At 46.9% G+C, this 22,648-nt stretch overlaps 12 protein-coding genes across 12 annotated transcripts, besides 2 other annotated features; 6 read left to right on the top strand and 6 right to left on the bottom strand.

Moving 5' to 3' along the window:
• Positions 1-31: 31 nt before the first annotated feature.
• On the top strand, positions 32-247 carry N7500_010988 (uncharacterized protein; the record flags this gene model as incomplete). The annotated part of the gene is made up of 1 exon (XM_056682126.1): positions 32-247. A coding segment is annotated over one exon (216 nt), but the record flags the coding sequence as incomplete, so codon positions are not given.
• Positions 248-321: 74 nt separating this feature from the next.
• Positions 322-1,033, top strand: N7500_010987 (uncharacterized protein; the record flags this gene model as incomplete). Its single annotated transcript, XM_056682125.1, has 2 exons — positions 322-828; positions 872-1,033. 2 exons carry the CDS (start codon positions 322-324, stop codon positions 1,031-1,033), a joined length of 669 nt encoding a protein of 222 aa, XP_056527534.1.
• Positions 1,034-1,353: 320 nt separating this feature from the next.
• On the bottom strand, positions 1,354-2,641 carry N7500_010986 (uncharacterized protein; the record flags this gene model as incomplete). Its single annotated transcript, XM_056682124.1, is given in 7 exon segments — positions 1,354-1,415; positions 1,448-1,649; positions 1,669-2,127; positions 2,154-2,219; positions 2,331-2,378; positions 2,390-2,567; positions 2,580-2,641. 7 exon segments carry the CDS (start codon positions 2,639-2,641, stop codon positions 1,354-1,356), a joined length of 1,077 nt encoding a protein of 358 aa, XP_056527533.1.
• A 42-nt stretch (positions 2,642-2,683) lies between these two features.
• On the bottom strand, positions 2,684-3,615 carry N7500_010985 (uncharacterized protein; the record flags this gene model as incomplete). The annotated part of the gene is given in 2 exon segments (XM_056682123.1): positions 2,684-3,130; positions 3,145-3,615. 2 exon segments carry the CDS (start codon positions 3,613-3,615, stop codon positions 2,684-2,686), a joined length of 918 nt encoding a protein of 305 aa, XP_056527532.1.
• Positions 3,616-5,868: 2,253 nt separating this feature from the next.
• Positions 5,869-7,244, bottom strand: N7500_010984 (Aldolase-type TIM barrel; the record flags this gene model as incomplete). Its single annotated transcript, XM_056682122.1, has 8 exons — positions 5,869-5,961; positions 6,045-6,105; positions 6,179-6,385; positions 6,436-6,598; positions 6,728-6,836; positions 6,889-7,017; positions 7,072-7,115; positions 7,169-7,244. 8 exons carry the CDS (start codon positions 7,242-7,244, stop codon positions 5,869-5,871), a joined length of 882 nt encoding a protein of 293 aa, XP_056527531.1.
• A 1,531-nt stretch (positions 7,245-8,775) lies between these two features.
• On the bottom strand, positions 8,776-9,279 carry N7500_010983 (uncharacterized protein; the record flags this gene model as incomplete). The annotated part of the gene is made up of 1 exon (XM_056682121.1): positions 8,776-9,279. One exon carries the CDS (start codon positions 9,277-9,279, stop codon positions 8,776-8,778), a length of 504 nt encoding a protein of 167 aa, XP_056527530.1.
• Positions 9,280-10,266: 987 nt separating this feature from the next.
• Positions 10,267-11,645, top strand: N7500_010982 (uncharacterized protein; the record flags this gene model as incomplete). Its single annotated transcript, XM_056682120.1, has 2 exons — positions 10,267-10,279; positions 10,660-11,645. 2 exons carry the CDS (start codon positions 10,267-10,269, stop codon positions 11,643-11,645), a joined length of 999 nt encoding a protein of 332 aa, XP_056527529.1.
• A 1,634-nt stretch (positions 11,646-13,279) lies between these two features.
• Positions 13,280-14,856, top strand: N7500_010981 (glycoside hydrolase family 72 protein; the record flags this gene model as incomplete). The annotated part of the gene is made up of 2 exons (XM_056682119.1): positions 13,280-13,334; positions 13,391-14,856. The coding sequence occupies 2 exons, from the start codon at positions 13,280-13,282 to the stop codon at positions 14,854-14,856; spliced, it is 1,521 nt and encodes a 506-aa protein (XP_056527528.1).
• Positions 14,857-15,570: 714 nt separating this feature from the next.
• On the top strand, positions 15,571-16,027 carry N7500_010980 (uncharacterized protein; the record flags this gene model as incomplete). The annotated part of the gene is made up of 4 exons (XM_056682118.1): positions 15,571-15,579; positions 15,669-15,740; positions 15,807-15,877; positions 15,958-16,027. 4 exons carry the CDS (start codon positions 15,571-15,573, stop codon positions 16,025-16,027), a joined length of 222 nt encoding a protein of 73 aa, XP_056527527.1.
• A 939-nt stretch (positions 16,028-16,966) lies between these two features.
• Positions 16,967-18,686, top strand: N7500_010979 (FAD-binding oxidoreductase; the record flags this gene model as incomplete). Its single annotated transcript, XM_056682117.1, has 4 exons — positions 16,967-17,293; positions 17,371-18,065; positions 18,135-18,343; positions 18,415-18,686. 4 exons carry the CDS (start codon positions 16,967-16,969, stop codon positions 18,684-18,686), a joined length of 1,503 nt encoding a protein of 500 aa, XP_056527526.1.
• Positions 18,687-18,921: 235 nt separating this feature from the next.
• On the bottom strand, positions 18,922-19,891 carry N7500_010978 (uncharacterized protein; the record flags this gene model as incomplete). The annotated part of the gene is made up of 3 exons (XM_056682116.1): positions 18,922-18,984; positions 19,035-19,762; positions 19,813-19,891. Coding segments are annotated over 3 exons (870 nt in total), but the record flags the coding sequence as incomplete, so codon positions are not given.
• A 482-nt stretch (positions 19,892-20,373) lies between these two features.
• Positions 20,374-20,546: a sequence feature (Protein overlapping with rRNA (N7500_010977, KAJ5150788.1) was converted to a misc_feature.).
• Positions 20,547-20,637: 91 nt separating this feature from the next.
• Positions 20,638-20,665: a sequence feature (Protein overlapping with rRNA (N7500_010977, KAJ5150788.1) was converted to a misc_feature.).
• A 129-nt stretch (positions 20,666-20,794) lies between these two features.
• Positions 20,795-21,935, bottom strand: N7500_010976 (uncharacterized protein; the record flags this gene model as incomplete). The annotated part of the gene is made up of 5 exons (XM_056682114.1): positions 20,795-20,872; positions 21,040-21,186; positions 21,293-21,353; positions 21,542-21,675; positions 21,735-21,935. 5 exons carry the CDS (start codon positions 21,933-21,935, stop codon positions 20,795-20,797), a joined length of 621 nt encoding a protein of 206 aa, XP_056527523.1.
• Positions 21,936-22,648: the final 713 nt, after the last annotated feature.

Raw genomic sequence — 22,648 nt, 5'->3', positions numbered from 1 at the left:
CTGGTCGCGCGAGGAAGCGGACTAACTAGTGGACCTCGTCTCTAGATACGGCACGCCCTTGTTCCTCGTCGCAGAGCTCTACAACAACCCACCACAAGTGGACACACAGCCGGTTTCGAGTGCTTTTGTGCCCCCCCGCCCCCGACATACTTTTTTGGTGTTACCTCCCTTATTTTTTTCGCGTCCTCTGCCACTCCCACGCGAAAGCCCCACCCTGAGAGATGTCGAGGCCGAGTTCGAATTGTGAGAAGATGCACAAGTTTGACCCGGACCGAGAGCGTGATCGCAAAGAACTAGCCGCTCTCAGCAATCGCACAGCCGATGAGGTCCGCGAGGAGAGCAATGCTACTTGAAGAATTGAAACGCATCACAAGTAACGAGCAAAATTTCATCACCGAACGCCGAGAACTCTACTCTCGCCTCGAGGTTCCCATCAGCGTCGGCAACACCACGATGTATCAGTCCAGCGCGGGTCTTTCCGAGCTCCTGCAGATTTCTACCACAAGCCGACAAGAGCAAGAAACGCCGGTCCATCCTCGGCGACGGTGCCATCCCCAAGTCCTGCTGGTCAGACTCCAAAACTGCGGGTGGCCTAGGCCGAGCCGAGACCCCGTCACACAAGCCGGAAACAAGAAGGGATCTATCACATCGAAGGAAACAGGTCAGATGGTACGCACGCTCACCACGGCAGAGGGAAGCCAAAGTACGGTGTCCAGCACCACGAGGGTGTCTCAGCAGGTGTGCAGTTCCGCAGCGATCGTGCCCGTCGACTCAACAGGCCAAGTCCAACGGTGCAAACTTTCAAGCTGGCCAATGCTCTGGCTGAAGGTACGAGAGTTCCGTGCGCTTGTTCATGCCCACCGAACACCAGTGCAAGGATTTCGAGAAACTCATTCAGTCTGTCAACATGCTCCTCGATGCTCGCAAAGTGTCTGAGCAGGTTAGAGTAAAATCCGTGTACTCGAAGCCGCGAAGATGGAGCGTGAGCGCAAAATCGCGAGAAGCTGCTGGTATCTCGGGGCCAAATTGCTGACCCCGAACATCCCCCATGTGAAAAGGAAACTGAAGACGGTGACACCGGCCTTTTGGGCCATTCTACTGCCTCACACGGCAATGGTGCGCGCACCAGTCCCGTGCTCAAGAAGGGGATGGTAATCACAAGCGGTCTGCAAGTGTGCTCAGTGGCGCAAGCGACAAGAGTAACAAGCGGCAGAAGAGATAGATGATTTGCTCCTCTACTAGGGATAACACTACACCTTTATTGTGTGGATGTGAGAAGTGTAAGATGTATTGGGGCCTAATTACCCATATTTCTGTATGATTAATGACACCGATTGGGAAGCATACTCATAATCAGACCAACTCCAACCCATGAGTAACAATAAAGGGAAAATTGGCTCCAAAGTCCTCGATAACTGTATTTTTATGCGTGTCCAGTCAATTATACCCTCGTCACTCTTGCCTCCGCCTCCACCACCAGACTCGTTCGGCTCGCCCACCGGCTTCCATAAATCGCCACAGGCATTCCAATGCGCTCTGATACGCACTAGCAAGATCCTCTGCCATATCGCTTCTGGTAGAGTTTGCTCGTCCGAGGTCACTCGACGGACGCTCTTCGTACTGCTACTGGCGATTCCTGAGATGGTTCCCTTCGAGGGAGGTTCGAACGTCTCTTGCTTTCTCTGTTTCTGGAAAACCTAGTATCCAACGTCCACTGCGAGAGCGAGAAGGTTCTCCGTTCAATTTGTCCGCACTCTTGTTATGCGACGGATCGAAGTACACGGACGGCCGACTGTTAGTCTGATCCATCGAGAAGCGACGTTCGCCAAGCGGTGAGGCATCTGAAGTACTGGCATTGCGCCCATAGGTTGAATCGTGGTACTTGTCCGGCTGTGGTGGTTTTCGTGTGGACCGGCTGGCCTTCGCCCATCGACTTAAGAGCGTTTCGTCGACGTCTTCGATATAAAAGCTCTTTGCAGAACTAGGCGTTTTTGCAGAGATTGGCGACTCAATGTGTTGCGCGCGGTTCCGAGCTTTCACGGCAGGCTTCCCCTGCACCCATTCCTTCACCAGCCACATCCACTGCCAGCGGTGCGTGACTATTACCTCGAACTGAATGGCCTCGAACTGAATGGCTTTTCATTTGGGCCCACATCGTTGGGGTCAAAATGGGGTTTCCCTTGGTATTGGTAGGGCTTTTGCTCATAGGAGACCGTCGGCTGTCAGATATATTGGATTCATGGTCAGGTGTAGATGGCTGAGCTAATAATGCCAGCTTGGTCTGATGCTCGGTCGATGATTTCAGCCCTTGTCCATTAGCGCCTCCGGACCTGGGCTCCGAAGTGTCTCTTTGCCAATTCCCTTTCGAAAGTGGACTGCTGTTCCCTACGACTTTTGGTGAGTGTTCCTCGGCATTGTCCACCAAGTTATAACCATAGCCCATTCGCTGGCCCCCAGTCATCCAGGCGGGACTAACTCTGCGATGTGGACCGGCAACATGAGCGCCATTGGAAATCCCATGAAGCTGCGGCGATTCCCAGTTTGCCGCCTCAAGTTGCTCAATAAACCTGCTTTTTTACAACGTCGGCAGCTGGTTCCAGTTCATTTCGAATTGGGGCAGTGTCCGCAACCATTTGTGCATGGATATTGGGTAAGTTTTCTATTGCATTTGCAGCGTGGACTCTCAGCGATTGGACGGCAGATGCCCCTCGTGAAGGGTTACTGCTTTGGCGTGAGTAGAAGAGGACGCATCTCGTTGATGATGCATAGCTTGCTTCTGGGGCTCGGATCCCACAAGTGTCGATGTCCCAGATCCCTCATATGGATAAAAATTCTCTTGCGATGCCAATTGTGGCCCGTACCTGTTGGCACGTGGCAGTTCCAACATGGACGGATTAGTTGATGGTGCTCCGGACCCCATGCTTGTCCCTGCGAGTCTGTGCGAAAGATCTAGATCACCAAGATGCGGTACTCTGGTCTCAGGGTGTGTCTCCGGAGAGCTAGAAGTTGTTAGGTGTCGTGTTTTGGAAACCATGATTCCCGGATCTTTCCTGGCTAGCGACGCGGAAGGTGCCGCACGATAATCATTGGGATTTGATCCCATGTACTGAGCCCAGTGAGCCACAAGATTCTGGAGGTTCTCACCGCTGCTACTACCACCCACAAAGCCTTCTCTAGATTGTTGATGATCTTCATTTGCTGGAGCCAGCCCTTTTTGACTGGCATGAAGGTTTGGAAGAGATCTCGTGGACAAGTTTGGCTCGCCAGACTGCTCATTTCTGAATGAAGACATGGACTGGCTACCATGTGCCTTCGGCTGCAGAGGTAGGGTGAGCTGAGCGCCCCGTCATACTTCCTGGTGGCGTTGGTATATACTGCATCCCGAAGGGGAGTTCTCGGGGTACTGGATTGATCATGGATCTTAGCTCCCGCCCACATCTCCAAATCATTTCGCTCACGACTGCGCTCTATTAGGTCATGCAACCCTATCCTGCGCGATGCCGGGCTTCTGGGCAACGCTCTCATACGGCCCGCATGCTGAGGACTTCCAATGCACTGGGCATCACTGTCGTATCCTCGTGCGCTCATCAGACTGCTTCCCATATCCTCAACCATTGACAACCCTGTAGCTGGCTTCGATACATTTGGCTTTAGCCTGATAGAGAAAGGGAAGATGGGGCGGTGCTCGGCGGAATGTCTGGATTCTCTCGAGAATCGATGACGAAGCCGACGCGAAAGACTTGTAGATCTCCGTCTCGGATGTCGAACAGGAGCTACAATTGATCCCGGGGAAGGGTCTGCGATATTCCCAGTTAGCCGGGGTAAACCTTGAAATCGAGGATTTGGCTGAACCTTGCCTTGGCTTTGCTCCCTGGGACCATCCACATTCTCCCTTTGACCATTTTGATATGAGTATGCAAAGTTACTCGGGGAGTCAGCTCGATGCCCCCTTCGGAGACGAGGACATCTAAGGAAAACATTTGGATATGGGATGTTTACAAGATGAACATCTACATGTTCGTAAAGAACTTTTAAGGGCAATTTGGGGGAAGGCACCATCAGATGTTTTGCCTTCCATTTCCAGAACATCACGAGGTTCCATGGTTGCTCTTTCTGTTTATCGAGATACCTTGGATCCATGGATCAGTTTAACCTTAACATCTTGGCCCCGAGCTTAAATTTTCAATGGAGACAGAAGAGCAGTGGGATAATAATGAGAAACACGGGCATCCAGGTACTTGATTAGAACCATGCAAAGAAAAATACATATATACATATGGCCCTATATGCGTTACTCAATCACCCGCTCTTGGTAGCTGCGCTATGGTCCAAAAGGGTGAAAGTGGGCTTATACTTCCATATCCGGTATGTATACCATTATCTAGCGCTGATTGTCGCAAGCCCCGAAGCTTCTTACTCAATCTTCCGTGAGCTAGAGATAATAATCTTACTTCAACGGACACTGCACTTGGAAAGAAAATTCAATATGATCTCTTTCCTAGTGTCAAACTCCACACACCTGACGCAGATGGATGCAAGTAGCCCAAGATCCAATCACAATATTCTGTTATCTTCGATTCAATACAAGTAGCCAATATGAGTCCATCGAGGCGATATGACAGATAAGGCATCCCCATCAAATTGAAAGATCGGCCCCTGGTGTACGTGGATTTACAAAACATTGAGTTCTCATGATCTCATACGACATACATAGTGGATATCATTGCTCTGCTACATACTACTGTAGTGTCAGAAGTGGACCAGACACCGGTCATACCCATAAGCCCGATTTTATAGGCCAACGACAGGGCTGCAGTGAAAGCCTTGCGCTACAGGTAAGTTTCCGACATTCTCAAGATTTCCATTGTCACAGTAGGCTAAGCATTCAGCAACCCTGGCCAGGAAAGATAACAGCATAAACAATCAAACTCGGATGTAATGTTAGGGTATCTGTCTTTTCTTTTGCCATATTCGAATGAATCACAGTTGATATAGTATATCTGCTACATTTGAATCCTGAATAAACCGATCACGGCTTCAAAGAGTACAGATCGAAACAAGTTATTAGCCAAATGCTCCGAGGTTTCACAACGCAGTATATGCCGCAATGTGGCATTTTACTAAGGTTGGGACGAAATAACCAAACAAGTCATATTTGACAGACTAAATCTCTCGTCGAAATACTCTTGCTGTCCACAAATTGCTAGATCAACAGTCAATACTGTAGACGTTCTTGTCAAACCCCCCCCGGTGATGCTGCCTACCCTAGGGTCTAGTCCCTGCAGAGGTGGAGTCGCCTGAGTATATATTCGCGTATAGCAAGATAGAATTTGGCTGAGAAAACTTGCTTTTCATCGGTATACCTGCTATGCTAGAGCGGCTGAGAGAATTCCCTACTGCCATGTACATGCATGCACATGCATGCGCACCACTCCGCCTTTTCTTTTGGTAAAGCGGATACCAGTAATTAATTTTAGTTAACCAATAATGTCTAGCTCTCATCTTTATCTTGATCTCATTGACTGTAGCAATTGAAAGAATACTGTATTCTAGATCAGTGACGTGCATGCATGTGCATTGTATTAGTAGGCCTTCTTGGCCGCCCTGTCATAGCAGGGTCAAGGCTACAAATTCTAAACACCGCGTTAATGTAGATTTTACTAAGATGCCAGCTAGGTCACTAGGTAGAGATGAGTAATAGGTGATTCCTACAAGCTTCTTGACCCAATTGTCTTTCCTAATCTGTATCATAAATTATAGCGACCTATACAGAAGCTATTATTCGGAAATTCCCCATTCATGCGCATGCGCAATCAAAGCATTCACAAAACATCAATAAGAGTTGGCTCTCAAAGCCAGAATGGTACTTCATAGATTGATTGGGATGTAAGAAGATTCCTCCAATTGAGATTTGATGTACAACTCCACCGCGGTTTGAGCGTCACAAAACAGAGCAATTGCCTAGTGATCGGGATAAGTCAGGCTCAGTCTCGACTGCACAAAAACAAAAGAGGAAGAAAAAAAAGTCACGAATGCATCCTTACCTGTGCTGTCTTGAACTGCGCTTTTCCACCCTCACTCGCGGCAAAATGAATCCGGTATTGACTTTCGCAGTCAATGTACGAAGGATATGTGACGGGCTCTGTGGCCTTGGCGGGTTTCCCGAACAGGGACATACTCTCTACCTCCCTCTTGGGGTCTCTCTGTAGCTGCCAAGTCTTTCAGAACTTGTGGTGTTATTGTCAGTGCATCGATTCCGGCGAGCATTATGATCTCATCGAGGTTCAGTGTCACACAGGCTTTCACTCGGGTGGGCATGGAATTCTGGCGGTAGAACTGTTGGGCTTGCATGCATACCCCAAAAATGGGGTTGCTGTCTTTGTATCTGGAAAGGAATTAGCCGTACTCCCGTATTATGCCATCTGTCTCACTCACCCCTCGTAAGTTTCGGTTTTAAGCTCGTGCACAAATGGTGAAATCGATGTACAGCCGGCTTCGCCCGCAAGGATCGCCTGCTCCATCGAAAAGAGAGTCGTAGCCAAAGTCTTCACTCCGCTTCGCTTGAGCTGACGTGCAGCTTGCAGTCCCTCCCATGTTGCTGGCACCTTAGTAATTAGACGACTCGTGTCAAAACCAGGGTCAATTATTTGGCAGAGGAGATGGAATCCTAGAAAACTACAATTAACATTTCTCTTTTTTAAAGTTGGGCTGAGGGATGTCCAGTTACGCTGAGCATTTGCAACCATCGCTTCGGTGTTGTAGGAGTAGCTCGGATTGACCATAACATGGACATTTCCACGAACAGTTTGGATCATTTCGAGGGCGAATTCGATACCCTAGACCGGTCAACTTTAGGTATTCGCATCATTGAATCTTCTGAATACCTACCACTACTTCCACAGCAAGCTCCTCAAGGGTAATTGAGGCAAACTGTGGGTGGATCGTGGTCGCCAACGCTAGTGATTTCTTCACCAGTGCGCTTCTGTTGGGCTTGACAATCTCCGCTTGGATCTCAAACTATCCTTCTGTTTAACAAATGCTAGGACAGAGCATCGATATTCATTCTCATACCTGATTTCCTGTTGCATCTTGGAATGGTCCGATCTCTTTGGAAGCTGATGGGAGAAACGTCATTAGCCCTCTGTACAAAACAAGTCAAAAGATTCACAACCTTCAGCATTGTATGTGTCGATATCTAGCTGCGTCCTTGAGTGAAGGTATTCCAACAGATTTACAGTCGCCATGTCTGTTGTATTGAGCGGCGAGGAAGACAAACTTGTGTGTGGAATATTGTCACACCGTTGAGGTTTTCGTTGGTTTAGAAGAGGGGAGATAAAATGCTACTCTTATAGTTGAGTCAATCTGATATACAATTGAAATGGCGAAGCGACCCCGCAAGCAAATAGTTACGAATGATCAATTGATATCCACCAGGACTTTTGTTTCACCAGTGGCCGGGTTGAATTTGCCTTCTGACTGCAGCTAGTGGACTCAGCCACAGATGTGTCGCACATATAACGTCAGATTGATTGAAATTTGAACTATGAATATCGCAGATCAGGTTTATAGAACTCACACATAGTGTACGTAGGGTGTACCGCCTTCTAACATTACGTTATTATACGCTTTCCGCAGATGCATGGATTTTGTGACAGAAGGGCCTCGGAACTCTATGAACATATAGATATCTACCATAATACCAAGTGGCCTTGACCGGACAATTTTCTGCAAGAGAAAGCTAGTATATACTCAATGCAGCAGGCTTGCACCATCGCAATGGATAGCTGCATGAGGGGTGGAGTAGTCTGCTCCAAAATGAATGAGGTTGAAAATGAGGCTAGCAGACCAGTTCCGAAGCTCAAAACAAACATCTTCATAGCTTTTAGCTCTTTTGTTGAGATTTAAAGTCTCGAGGTTGGAATTCTCAAAATGCATCCGGCAGTGAGGGATGCATAAAAGTGACCAGAATACCTTTTAATGGCATTCAACAAGACGCAGTAAGATATTTGATACAAGAAACCAGGACTTGTAATTCCTACTGCTTGGTGTGGTATTAGCTTTGGAGATGCATACTTATACCTTCATAGTGGAACTTCATGTTCCCCTCTTTTAGTGCAACCTACAACTTTTCCCTAGCCCTCCATCATCCGGTGAACAAATTTAGGCAAGATTGCGATAGGAAGCAAACATTTTGGCATTTTCCCGGTGAGATATATGAGGCACATACAGCTATTGGTCTTATTCGGTCTGCAGTGCTCATTCTGGTACGCTGTGTGTTCGCTGCTTCGTCTCCGTTGCTTTCTGCGCGAGTATCTAAAACTGAATGAATCGGGGTGTTTTTTTGTCTGGCCCGAGCACTAAATGTTGTGTTCTGTCGTTTCTGAAGATATTTATCGAACGTGTAGGGAAGGCTAGCAAGTTTGCTTCATATGTGGATGTTGACACGGACAATGACAACAAGTGGATATGGTATGGTGGTACATCACGTAGTTTCTACTTCCATTTTCTATCAACAAGATATGACTGGCAGGCAGCACAGTAAATATGGAAGGAACGACTTAGTCAGGTATTATATTAAATTCAGCTTTCTCTCCATGCATAAATATATAGTCTCTTCTATTCTCCTATTAACATCCACTATACAAACGTCTTGGCACGTCATAAAGCTACATTCAAGTCATAAAAATAAAATTAAACTCCAAAACCATGCTCACCGTCATGGTGGAGCTTATACTCATCAAATAACCCGGCCAGTTCAAGCGCATCTCAATTCTCCTACCTGTTACCAGCCGAGCCTAGCTCATATAAACGAGGAGTCTGGGCAGTGCCCAGTTCGTGCATTTGCTTATAAGTTTCCATCGGATACCCATTCGAGTGGTGTGACGGGTATCCCGTGGGATATTGTGGCGGATATCCCGTGGACTGTAGTGACTGCGGATGACCGTGGCCCATAAACAGTTGCTCTTGGGATGACAAGGATTGCTTTCGCTTTTGGCGATAGATCCACCACAGTATAAGAGCCGCAATTAGTGCAATGCCTGCAATAGGACCAACGACAACACCCGCAATCCAAGCTTTGCTGGAACTTGTTGCAGCCGCAGCAGATGTTGGCGATTGACTGGCTGGCGAGTCTGCCGTGGATAGAGGCTTTGTTGGAGCTGGAGTGGTTGTAGGAGAGTGGTTGCTTCGTAAAGTCGTGGTGGATGGGGTTGGAGAGGAGGCTGTGATTGTGATCAGTCGGTGTGTACTATGATAGATCCTATTCCTTGAAAGGATCATGATGGGATGCAGTACTTGACTCGGTTGTGGTTGCTTGCAATTCGCGATATATCGTGTTTGCCTTCCAACGAAACCCACAAAAGATATTACTCGCCGTGTTGCGTAGGGGAATGTTTGGAAGATTGTCATAGTGACACATGTAGCGCTGCCACTATGGACGAGAACAGGATTTAAGTCAATTTTCGCATTCATGGATTGGAATATACTGATCTTGTTTCATGACTCACCAAGAGCCTATGAGGCCATCATCATATGTGATATTGTTATTGATACAATTCGTAGCAAATCTGCAGGAATTCCCCTTGCAACCAGCTGCGTAGTTCCCCGATGTAGTCCATGTTTGTGGATCTGTCAACGCCTCGGCTTCGAAAGAAGGGTCAGTAACGTGCATATTAGGGGTAAACTTGGATAGGGTGCTGCTATATAGGGTATTCTCACTGCTTGCAGGACCCAAATACCACCCCATAAACCCAGTCTCACTTTGCACCGACGTGTCAAACTCGGTAGTCTTGCCATAAACGCCATAGGACCGAAGGCATCCGCTTAGCAATATAAGCGCAAAGCATGACCAAAAACGCGACAAGAGAATGAGGATCATTGAATTTGCTCTCAAACTTGGTATTTATCAGCTCGAAAGAGACCGATCAGGATGGCTATACATCCAAGTGGTCGACGTATAATTCAAAGAAGGATTGACCAGGATCAAGGGTATGATCACCACACAAACAATATTTGGTTCAGACTTGATTGCTCTCCAGAGACAGTCTTGCCTATACCAAGGAAAGGAACGTGGGGAACTTGTAGATGAGAAAAAGGGGCAAGCAGGAATAATACGCATCATATATACCAGTTACGCTATATTTCCACTTAGTTGCCGCGAACGAGACTAGGTATATCATATTGTACAAAATTTTATGGTTATATCTTTTCAGGGTACCAATCAAGAGAGTTAAAACAATCTAAATTCGTGAACTGGGTCGTGGTCCAATGAATGCAGTCCGTTAGCCGACTTGATATTTTAGATCGCCTTGGCGATAGGCACACGAACCCGCATGCTAATAATATATGCGCATCCACTCAGATCATAGTGGGGCCTAATTACTTTGAAAATCCTGCCGCGTGCTAATGTAATACATCTATGTATTAGGTGAGTCGAGATTCTCCTTTCTTTTAAGTGCTTTCTTTGATCGGATCTCTTCTATATTCTTTTGCAACCCCCTCGTGTCACCTTCAAGGCTTCATTCAATGTCAACCAACTTAAAAAACTCGCGCTCTTTGCGCTTGACTGTGCCCTTATCATTCCATTTGCGCTATTTTGTTATCTTTACTCGTGGAAACAAATACCCACTGTCTCCAGTAGTACGATACCGTACTCTTCAGGGACGGCTACGACCACAGCGGCCTCAATTTCAACATCAGTGCCTCCAAAGGAACATCCTTCGCCTCCATCCATTTACACGCTTCCAGACAAGGTCTGGCATTCCGCCAAATTTGATAATTTATCAGAAAATCAGCGTGAATGGACCGGCAGCTGGACAAAGAAAAACCCCGCTCTCCGCTCTGAATTGTTGACCGATCGATCGGCCGAAGCATTTGTTCGCGCTCATTACTTCAAAACGCGGCCGGATATCGTCGAAGTCTATGAAGCCCTTCCAATCGCAATCCTACGTGCGGACCTTTTCCGTTACTTGGTTGTTCTCGCCGAAGGCGGTATCTGGGGAGATTTAGACACTTCATGCGAGAAAGAAGTTTCCGAGTGGGTACCCGTGGAATACCGAAATGAGAACATTGATATGATTGTCGGATTGGAGTTCGACTTTGAATGGCGAGGCCCAGGAACTGAAGTTGCTTCCCAGTTCTGCAACTGGATATTTGTCGCGCGGAAGTCCTCGCGTAATCTTCAAATCATTGTGGACACTGTTCTCAAAACCTTGAAAAATATTGCCCGAGATAATGCCGTAGGCATCGAAGGGATTACCCTAGAAATGCTTTCGGACGTCGTCAACGTGACGGGACCTAAGATCATGACGATCGCGATCATGGATAGTCTCGAACAATTGCTTGGCAGGCCCGTGGATGATCGCGATTATGCACTCACTAAACGGCCTAAGCTAGTCGGTGATGTTTTGATCATGCCTGGAGTCTCTTTTGCTGCTCTTCAAAACGGAAATCCGACGGATCAAGGTGATGCTCTTGTCACTCATCATTACGAGGGCTCGTGGAAGAAGGAAGATGCAGAGGCAAAGGAGCGGAAAAAGCTGAAACAAGAACAAGAACAGCAGCAACAGCAAGATGCATCGTCACCACCACCTCCCCCAGCATTAGCAACACCAGAAGCACCAGTACCATCTGCCGCTGCGACCTGAATAGAAGTACGATAATGAACGAAGAACAGCGAGCTACATTTCTTTTGTCGGAAACCCTTTTTTTGTCTTTTTTTTTTTGGAATATTGCTAGAATCTCGAAGACAGGATTGGAGATTCCAAGGAACATACTATGTAACCATCACAGGAGTTTTGTTTATTTCCGGGTCATGTCGTTGGCCATGTTGTTGTATATCAGTCAGGTTTCATAATTTTCTATCTATATCATTCTCAATTTTTTATCAACAGAAATTCAAAAATTCAAGTCTCTATCCCCTAAAGAGATTACAATGTGACTGGCGCCTGTATTTTATGTAATGGACATGTCATGTTCGAACAAGGCCGGCCACACCGCTGTAGGGATTAGTAGCCCTGTATTGTCAGACTTGGAGTTTTTAGCCGCCCAAAAAGTAGTGCCCATTGCCCAACTCTAAGCCTCATTTCGGACGCAAATAGGAATAGAAGCGCTGGTGGCGCTCAAACTAAGTACATGGTGAAATTGGGACATGGATCGCCCGGAAGACAACGGATGCTGACTAATTTGGAATCAAGGTTGCCCAGTAAAAAACAAACGGCAAGAGAAACAGGTACACTAATTGACTGTCAATGGTCGCGACACGAAACGACTTATGACTTGATCGCAGTAGTCTCACTCTAGTAGTAAGTAAAGATACTACATGAAGCAAGCTCGGGGGAGAGCGATCTGCCAAATCTTGTCGGAAGTAGGGAATCCACGTGACACCCTTCTACCCTACCAAAGTAGCATGTGGATCAGCTACCGGATCCTGCCGACTCGGCAGATCCCGAGGGTCCTTTTGATGGTGGAGCGATACTCCACTTGGCATTCCTTCCAAGGTTAATCTGATGGATTGGCTAAATGTATACATTGTCTTAAGCGATAAGCTTTTGCTCTCATCACATTTACAAATCTGGGCTCTCCCAAAAGAGGATATTGAGACAAACGCACATGTACAAACCCGACTTGGTTTGAAAGCTTCTGCACTGCGGGTACCCAAAGAAGATGTAGTCTGGGCGCTATGAGATACAGCGGCCTAATATAGGTAAGCTCTATTCTTCGGTTATCATCAAGGATCTTGAGAAAGTAGTATCTTACTAGTACTATTTATCCACACTAGATGACCTTTGGTTATATAGTCATACTGGCAGCTATCTACGTAGTCGATTTAGACAATCTTTCCAATATGTTAAAACATGCAGAATATGAGGCGGTCAGGTCCTAGTGGACCGCCTCGCTGCTTCCATTCTGGGTAGCTGGATGGCAAGTGGTACACCTGTTTCCCGTGCTTGGAATTTTCGTCTGGACTCTTGTTTCTCTCAACAACGCGTCGAGTTGCACAAAATCCCTCACATTTCGGATCACTACGTTAGTTATCACTCTCATCTCTATGGGTATCTATCAAGATAACTGACCTGCATGCAGCCAAGATGCGAATGAATCTTCTCTTAGCAGGGCTTTTCCTGCTGCTGGCTACTACCATAGCCAGTGTCCCCACAATCGAGATCAAAGCAAGTATTTCTACACTGCTAAACGAATGTAAGCTAACATGTCAATTTTCAGGGATCCAAGTTCTTCTACGCAAACAATGGATCACAATTGTGAGTTGAGAGACTAGTAAATGATTTCAACTGCTAATCCTGCGACCAGTTACATCCGTGGCGTTGCTTATCAGGGTATGCATCTCAGAGGGTATAGCTGTTTTCATGGTCCTATACTGACAACTTTCTAGAAGACTACAATGCTGGAGGAGCCGATGGTACTGGTCAGTCAAACGGTGTCCATTACACTGATCCTCTGGCGGATGGTTCGCACTGCGATCGCGACATCCCCTACCTCCAACAACTTCGGACCAATGTCATACGGACTTACGCTGTTGACCCGACTAAAGGCCACGATACTTGTATGAAGAAATTGGCCGATGCAGGAATTTATGTTATTGCCGATCTCTCGTCTCCTCGATTGTCGATTGTCTCCAACTCCCCATCTTGGACCGTTGAGCTGTACGATCGATACACTGCCGTGATTGATGCCTTCCACCAGTATGACAATGTCATTGGGTTCTTTGCCGGCAACGAGGTTGTGGACAAAGTAAATCAGACAATGGGCTCGGCATTTGTCAAAGCAGCGGTGCGCGACATGAAAGCTTATATCAAAGCGAAGGGATACAGGAAGTCATTGGGCTTTGGTTACGCAACTACCGATCAGCCAGATTTTCGTAATGCTCTGACCGACTACCTCAGCTGTGGAGACCAGTCTGCCTCGATTGACTTCTTCGGTTACAATATCTATGAGTGGTGTGGAGACAACACGTTCCAGGGCTCCGGTTACAAAAACCTCACCGAGCAGTACAAGGATTACCCACTCCCGGTATTCTTCTCTGAATATGGATGCAATACGATCAGACCTCGCAAGTTTGGTGACGTCTCTGCGATATTCGGACCAGACATGGAAAATGTTTGGAGCGGTGGCATTGTCTACATGTACTTTCAAACTGCCAACAACTATGGGCTCGTCTCTGTCGACGGTGACTCTGTCAGTACTCAGCAAGACTTCAACTATTATTCAAAGGCAATGGAAAGTGCCACTCCCAGCGGTGTCAACAGCGGCAGCTACACACCCACAAACTCCCCGTGGGCCTGTCCTACTGTTGATGAAAAGTGGTTGGCAAAGCCAAGTCCCCTACCACCTTCTCCGAACAAAGAATTGTGTTCCTGCATGGTGAGCAGTCTTTCGTGTGTAGCCAGTCAATCTCTGCATGCAGACCAATACGGTGATTTGTTTGGTACAGTCTGTGGAAGTGACAAGAGTGCCTGTGATGGAATTTCCCAGAACGCAACCGCAGGCCAGTATGGTGCTTACGGTATATGTGCCAACAAGGACAAACTTTCCTACGTCTTTGACCGCTACTACCAGGGGCAAAAGAAGGAACAGTCGGCCTGCGATTTCAAAGGGGCAGCGTCAATTCAGTCTGCCAGGGATCTATCTGGAAGCTGCAAGTCGCTTCTCAGCCAGGCTGGTGTATCTGGCACAGGGCATGTTCCGGCAGTCACAGCATCCCCATCCAAGGGAGAATGTGCATATCAGAAGAAACTATTGGGTGATCATCTCGAGATCCTCTTGCTTTGGTTTGTAGGTCCGTTCCTCATTCAAGGATTCCTTTGTCACTTCACCATATTGGGAAGGTACTTGAACTAGCAATGGAAAGTGGGGTTTCTATCGGAGGGATGTTCTGGTGATGAATTACCAGGTGGATTCCATTCTACTCAATATTCATTAGTCGCAAGAAGAATAGCTTACTGGATACCACAATGTCTGCAGCAATGGCTTTATCCATGAAAAACAATATTATCTTAGAAATAGGTCATCTGTAGTGCTCGATCTTAAGTAGTATCATATATTAGACCATCCTATGTATGTTCATGTTTGATTACTTACTTGGCAGACTGAGCAGATCGCTTGCTAGACACCAAGGTAGAACTATTGGATTGAGGATCATAAAGCTTCCTTATCACAATCTTTCTTTTTGACCACGACCTCATATATCTCTTGCAATTCAAAATCGTCTGTCGGGGAGTCTCGTTGCGGAGGCTGGTCGGACGGGTTTCTGATTGATATCGCGGGTGTCTCATTGACAGGGCTGTATATTGATAGCTAATAGTAACTAGAAAGTCTTTATTTTGAAAATATCTCGCCCTACACTCATTACCATACCTATCGGTCGAAACCCGGTAAACTGCCGAGATATAGATATGCTTAGTAATCGGTATTTCCCGCGCCCCACGTGGGGCCTGAGACCGGGGACAATTTTTTTACAAAAAAATTGCAGATCTCACCCACGCCCACATCCCATCGCATTCCCTTCTTTGAACACTTTCTCTCGTTTCAGGCATCAAGTCAAACACCGCAAAAATGGGCAACGTAAGAAGGAATCCCCCATCCAAATGACACTCCATTCTGATCTCTTTGTTTTGGCCCCTCACGCGCACTGAACTAACAATACTCGATAGGGAGCCAAGGCTAACATGAAGCGCGAGCGCAACGCGAAGGACACCAAGACCGCCAAGTCGCAGACCAAGAGTGTACGTCAACATCGTCTCCAAGGACCAGACTGTCTCTTCCAGTCGCTGACCCACATTCTTATCTAGAACGAGAAGGCCATGAACATCCAGTGCCAGGTCTGCAGACAGACTTTCCTCCAAACCACCAAGGCCCCTGCGTGCGTGATCCCACACTGCGATTTCTTCATCTTCGTTTCTATCGATCTATATGGGTTTCCTTGCTGACACGCGACTATAGCCTCCTCGAGCATGCCTCCAACAAGCATAACAAGGGTCTTGCTGACTGTTTCCCCGGTGTCAGCGCATGAACAACCACTTCGGCGGAACTGAAACTATTTTCTTTACGATATCACGGGTTAGCATGGCTTTAGGAGTTTTGAAAGCGAAAACATCTAGGAACTGGACTTGGAAGAGCGGACACTCTACGTAGCTACCTACGTAGGTATGGGGGAGGAGATCTTCATGGGGTGTACATGCACGCAGTGGTGGTGTGAACCCCATATGATTATAGATGCAGTCGACTATACATATGATCTTTCTCTCCCTCCATGCTCATGAATTTTTCCTGGAGTAGTAACGGAATGGAGAACCTTTCCCGATCAAGATCTACACTTGCGGGGTCTCCGCCTCAGAACCCTATTAGTATATGCCTAATATGAAACGTGGCGTCCGATATTTCTTCGGAGATGACAGGAGAACTACGTCTGATTGCTTTTGCATTGAATTGTCATAATCATTTGCACGAGTTTACCTCGCACACGAGCAGAAGCGAGAAACTTGATCCTAGTTGGATGAGGAATTGCGACCAATGTCGTACTGAACACAAAAAAGGCTATCATTTGTTGGAGGAAGGGATAAAAAAATTGAATTTCAATGCCAGTATGTGAACATGAATATGAAACTATAGAGAACCGACAGATAACTCTTTTGATCCGAGGTATAGAAGTAAAATCCATATGCACACCCATGTGGTCCTGCGCATAAACCAATCAACCAGTCAATATTGCTGTGTGATCTGCAGCGTAATTAATACTACGCTTGCCCAGACAGGGTGCCCGATAATTGGCCGAATCCAGGAAATTGAACACGTAGATCTTGTCCATCTACAGCATTTCAGTCAGAAGGATCTTTGGCATCTCGGGTTCGGTTTCGGGAGACCATGGCAGATTAATTAGGCCCTAAACACATATAAGAGGTGAGGGGACCGTCTGACTTCAAGACCCTCCAAGAACTACAACCTTATTAGAATGAGGTACTTTCCGCAACTTTTGGGGCTCGCCTCCGCTATTGGCGTTGGCAGTGCTTTGAATCCGGGTGTCTCGACAGGCACTTCCATCGCTACCTCGTTAGGGTCATATAATCTCACAGCTGGTGCTACTTGTGCTTGCAACAAGCTTTCTACGTTGTACCCAACGCAATACATTTCTCCCAGCTCACCAAACTACAACGAACAGGCAACAAACTACTGGGACGTCCGAGCCGACTTGAGCCCAGCTTGCATCTTTACGCCCAAGACTGCCGATCAAGTCGCTTCTGCCGTTGAGATTTTCGTTCAATGCGATTCCCAATTTGCTGTCCGTGGAGGTGGACATATGAATGCAAGCATCACCTTGTTGCGCTTAGACAAACGGATCTAATACGGAATATACAGGTTCCAGGTTCAAATAGCATTGACGGCGGTGTCCTTTTGGCGTTCGATGAAATGACCAGCTACAAAGTCAACAAGGAAACAATTGAGGTACAACCGGGAATGACCTGGTATGATGTGTACTCAGCGCTTGACCCGTACGGGCGGACGGCTATTGGTGGTCGTCTGAAAACTATCGGAGTACCAGGTCTCACTCTCATCGGCGGAGTATCTTATTATATCAACAAATACGGCTTTGCTATGGATAACGTCGCCAGTTACGATATAGTACTTGGAAATGGCACTCTGACAACTGCGAGCGCTATAACAAACCCGGACCTATTCTGGGCATTGAAGGGAGGTGCTAACAACTATGGAATTGTGACAAAATTTACTTTCAAGACATATTCTATGCCGCAGATCAGCACCACTATCCAAATTTTTAACGAGACCTCGACGCCTGCTTTCAGTCAGGCTATTTGCGACTGGGCAGTCGGTAATAGCGATAGCCCTGTCGCTGCTGGCTCCGTGATTACGATGACCTACAACACGACTACGAAACAGATGTCTTCCAGTCTCCTTGGTGTCCAAGCCGGGATCAGTAATCCGCCATCTGAGTTTAGGAACTTTACTGCTATTCCTGGAGTTTCTAAGACTCATAATATTACGACTGGGAAGCAATGGGCATCTAACCTGGACACTCCTAAACAGATGTTCCGGTGAGTTGTGTTGGATACCTGACAAAATTCACGTCCTTCATGTCTGATCATAGCTACATTCCTTGACAGAGTCATGTTTTCACACCATTCGATGACACCCAACGCTGATGTCTTTACAACCATGATCGAGACATGGAAAAATGCTGTTAAAGATATTGCCGACGTCAAAAGTCTCCGCCCTACGTTCGTGGCCAACATATCCCCAGCGAGCGCCGCGAGGGTTGCGAAGACCAATGGCATTGGCAATGTGTGGGGTCTTGAAGATGAAGCTTTGATATGTATGACACCCCCTACGCTTTTGTTCTTAAGACTATATCTTGAACAGATCATACTTACCATTGCCTGATAGGGTGGCAACTTAGCACTAGTTGGGAATTGCCTCAAGACGACCTCCGAGTGCAATCGTGGGCCCGTCGTTTGACCGAACACCTTCACGAATCGAACAAACAGAATGGCCTCGCCAGGGAATTTGTCTATATGGGCGACGCAGGCGAGTGGCAAGATCCCTTTGTCGGATTTGCGCCTGCCAATGTCCAGCGAATGAAAGACATCAGAGCAGCCTATGATCCCAACGGAACTTTTTCGAGGCTGAACTGGGGTGGGTTCAAGCTTGGCTACTGATGAGGCCTTGAGAATTGTTCCCTGCTAGTGGGCCTATTGTGAGCCATTGAGTTGAGCACACACACATGGGCATGAGATCAAGACTTTTACTTCCACCTAAAGAGATAATAATACAATTCACCCATGGAACAAGATGGATCTATCACCTGCATAAGCGGGACTTTGTTGTCGTAAAAACTTCAACGCAAATATATTCAGATGTTGACATGGAAGACATCTCCAGTCAGAGACAAATTTATCTGGCGGTAAAACCACCATCCACTCTAATATCCGCGCCATTGATCATGCCACTAGAATCCTATTGAAAAAAGTCAAATCAAGAGACATGTTTCGCCAAGCCGGGGAAACATACCTGACAAAGAAATAGCACAGAATCAGCAACTTCCTCCGGAAGCGCAAACTTGCCCGTCGGTATACTCGCCAAGAAAGCCTTCCGGACATTCTCCTCCCCCCCCAAGCCTTCCTTCCAAGCTCAGTCCAAGCCACTGTCGGGGACACAGTGTTAGCTGTGATACCCCGACCAGCCCACTCAGACGCCATACTGCGCGTCAAACCCAAAAGCCCAGCTTTCGAGGCACAGTATGCGCCATGTCGATGCAGCGCGGCATGTGCCGCCTGAGATGAAATGCTGACGATTCTTCCCGGTGGTGGAGGGCTCGGGGATGATTCGGCCGCCTCAGATGCGGCGAAATAGAGTCGAGCAAATGCTTGAGAGCAGAGCATCGGGCCATAGATATTAGTGGTGAGATGTTTCAGTGTTTCTTCGGGGGGTGTTATCTCCATATCGCTGAGAGATACATATCCGGCAGTGTTGATCAGGATACTGGGGAAGGCTTTTTGAGACGCAGAGGAGGCTGAGTCGATTAATTGTTTCTCTAGAGAGTCGAAGGCCGTCTGCACGGAGTCTGGTGAGGTGATGTCGCATTCATAGGTGTGGATGTCATCTAAATTACCGCTCGCGCCGTACCCAGATTCGAGAAGCTCATCGCGACGTGCAGCTTCGAATGGTGCGTACAGGATGGCAAGACGGGCACCCTGTTGTCTCAGCTTTTGGCCAATGCTTGATCCAAGGCCACCTGTGGAGATGTTAGCTTATGTCCTGGTAGTGTTTATTTCATGTTTGTACCAAGGCCGCCAGGCATGATGGCCAATCTACGTGCGAATGCCATTGTGTCCAGACTTTTTTGGAAGAAGTGACGGAATATCTACGAGGAAGCTGTTCAAAATGAAGCAAATGGTAAGAACTGCGAGCTGTCGGACATTCTCCGTTGAGGGGAAGCCGAACGCTTTGGGGAATGATCGTCCTCGTATCCCCCCCGCATATCAGATTGACAGTCACAGGGCTGAGGAAGCCCTAGAGGGTAGAGAATTGTATCAAAGGTTAAACATAGAAATTGTATCAAAGGTCAAACATAGAAAGGTTACTTGCGCAGAGTATACTTTTCCCGCCTTTTTCTGCATTCTACCCAAGAACATTGAAAAGGCTGGTTTGAAGATATTTGAGATGCTCGCTGAAAAGACCTGTAAAACATCACGAGGCCGCATAAACCTCCGCAAAGCCCATTGAGCATTCTACACATACGAAGACGTAAATCTACGTCCAAGTAAAGTAAATTCATATTGGGGTTGGAATATGTGCCTTCATTTTGCACGACCTGGGGTGATTTTCACCTTGGACGGACCCTATCTATACAACGATTCGCATTGTACTCATAATGTTTTCCCTCATGTAATCTAGCACATACGACCATAGGGTGTGGAAAACAGGGCTTCCCGTCCGCTCAGCCGTACTTAAGCCACACGCCGGTGAGTTAGTAGTTGGGTGGGTGACCACCAGCGAATCCTCACTGTTGTATGTTTCTTTTTTTATCTTTCCTCAAGTTCAAGGATTATTCGACCTCTGGGAACCCTAGCTTCCGGACAATGTTGAGCAAAACATATCATGGCGTACTAGTGGCAACCACGCAGTCTTTCAGCATTTTCAATAACTTTTGATTTATCAGTTCAAAAAGCTATCTCGAAATTTGAAGACTCGAGGAGTTCGGAGGTAATCATGGATAATAATATATAAGTAAAAGTAAGTGTGGTGCTAGAATCATATAATATAACTACCTACCACTCGTGTGTCCACGTATTATAGGGTCCCTAAACAGCGATAGTAGCTCGATATAAGGTACATATTCTAACTAGGGACATTCTATAGTAGTTCCGAAGTCTAATTGTCATGGATAAAGAATTCATGTAAATTATGGTTTGATATGTATATTGGTCATGGGCATATCAGAGCATGGGCTCTGATATAATGGTCTTTTGGCCGAGTGGGAGAATGTGCGTCCAGGCATATCCTTCACACTAATATAGTCACAGCTCTAGTCCCCCTTTGATATTCAACGTTGTGCTTTCTAGTATTGGGCATATAGATTAATAGAGACCGAAGAATGTGGATGACTTTCTTATATTCCTTATAGATGCAGGTTCGCTTGTGGTTACTAAGTTCGTCCTAAGTGAGGATCTATCTATCCTTATAGGGGAGGATAAGCGCCCTTCTATTAGGGAAAAAAACTTAAGTATATTGTATTCCTAGTAGGTATTATCTTCGCGAAGACATCGTAACCACTAGGTCGTGAGTCTAACAGACACTTATAGATAGTATATTCCGTATTCGACCTACATAAATATATATAGTGAGATAAGGACTAGGATATTAGCAATCGGAAAGGTACTTACGCCCGATCATATCTGGGACTCTAGCACTTCACGATATGCTATGTTCCTTGGTGTTTAACCTCAAAGAGAACCTTATCTGTTTGGCTAGGGGGCGAAATCCTCCGGGACACGTTTAAGATAGAAAGCACCCTTCCTGGTGGCTGAGAATGATTGTATTCGGGGTAACGTTCACGTTCAGCCCGGTCACTAGACTGCCCTTAGCCGCATGTTCTCTGAGCCCAGAAGGGCGGAGAGAAGCCTGTAGACCATCTTGACCTCGAAGCTGACATTCATGTTAGCGGAAATATGCCAGCACCCTAGAATATAACTTGCTAGCTCTACCCTGAAGCCTTCACCCTCGATGTAGTCATGGCCCTGTTCAGCAAGGATACAGAACCCCGTAAAACACTGCCGAAGAGACAAATTCGTATCCCGGTCTCGAATCGGTGGGGAGACACAGAAGGCGAAGTCATATGTCCGCTTGACGAATACTGTCCCCTGATATGTCGACAGAAAGCCGTAGCGCAGCGCGAATTTCCTCATCTGCGCGTAGTTCGGGCACGGACGCGGCTATTTCCGTCTGGGCGTTGCCCAGGTGGAGATCAGTGCTGAGACTAATCTCGTAATCGCCGGCAAGGCTTAAGGGTATGAACTAAGATGGCCAGAACGAAAGCTAGTTGTCTACTTGCTCCTGGGGTCGAGTGGACAAAGTGAAGCTTATTGAGGATTAAAAATATGAAACAGTCAGCCATCATGGGCCTCATATTCATTTCGCAAATTCATCTGATGTAAGAGCATTCTGTACTGCAAAATTCCTGCGTATCCAATATGATGCCTTGGCCGGAGTAAAGTATATTTTTTCTGAGAAGCTCCTCGAATCCCGAATCTGACCCATTTGAAGTAAAGTCCCCTACTCATACCTGTGTCTAAATTGTTATTGAAGTATAATTTTAGTGTGCGTGGTTTTCTTCCATTATGAGGGGATGGGAGTTAATGATAGGGCGGGAATTCGAGAATAGGTCCGGGCCCACCTACCGTTGTTCTTTCTATTCAGACTAGAATAGGACAAAATACAAAGCCTAGCCAGTGAGACTATACCGCCGCCAAGTCTGGTTGGGGAATCTGGGTTTTTAGCTAGTGATAGGCGCGTTGGGTACAGACAATGTAGATCAAAGCACATCGTTACTCCCACTGTTTATGCACGCGAGACTAAGGCTGAGTGTTGATCACCAGAGCCTGATAATCCCGCAATCCTC

Source organism: Penicillium coprophilum, assembly GCF_028826855.1.
Source record: "Penicillium coprophilum strain IBT 35676 chromosome Unknown utg000007l_segment0_segment0, whole genome shotgun sequence".
In the NCBI taxonomy this organism is placed as follows: domain Eukaryota; kingdom Fungi; phylum Ascomycota; class Eurotiomycetes; order Eurotiales; family Aspergillaceae; genus Penicillium; species Penicillium coprophilum.
The sequence above is the reverse complement of the archived record's forward strand: the minus strand, read 5'-3'. Positions and strand labels throughout refer to the sequence as shown.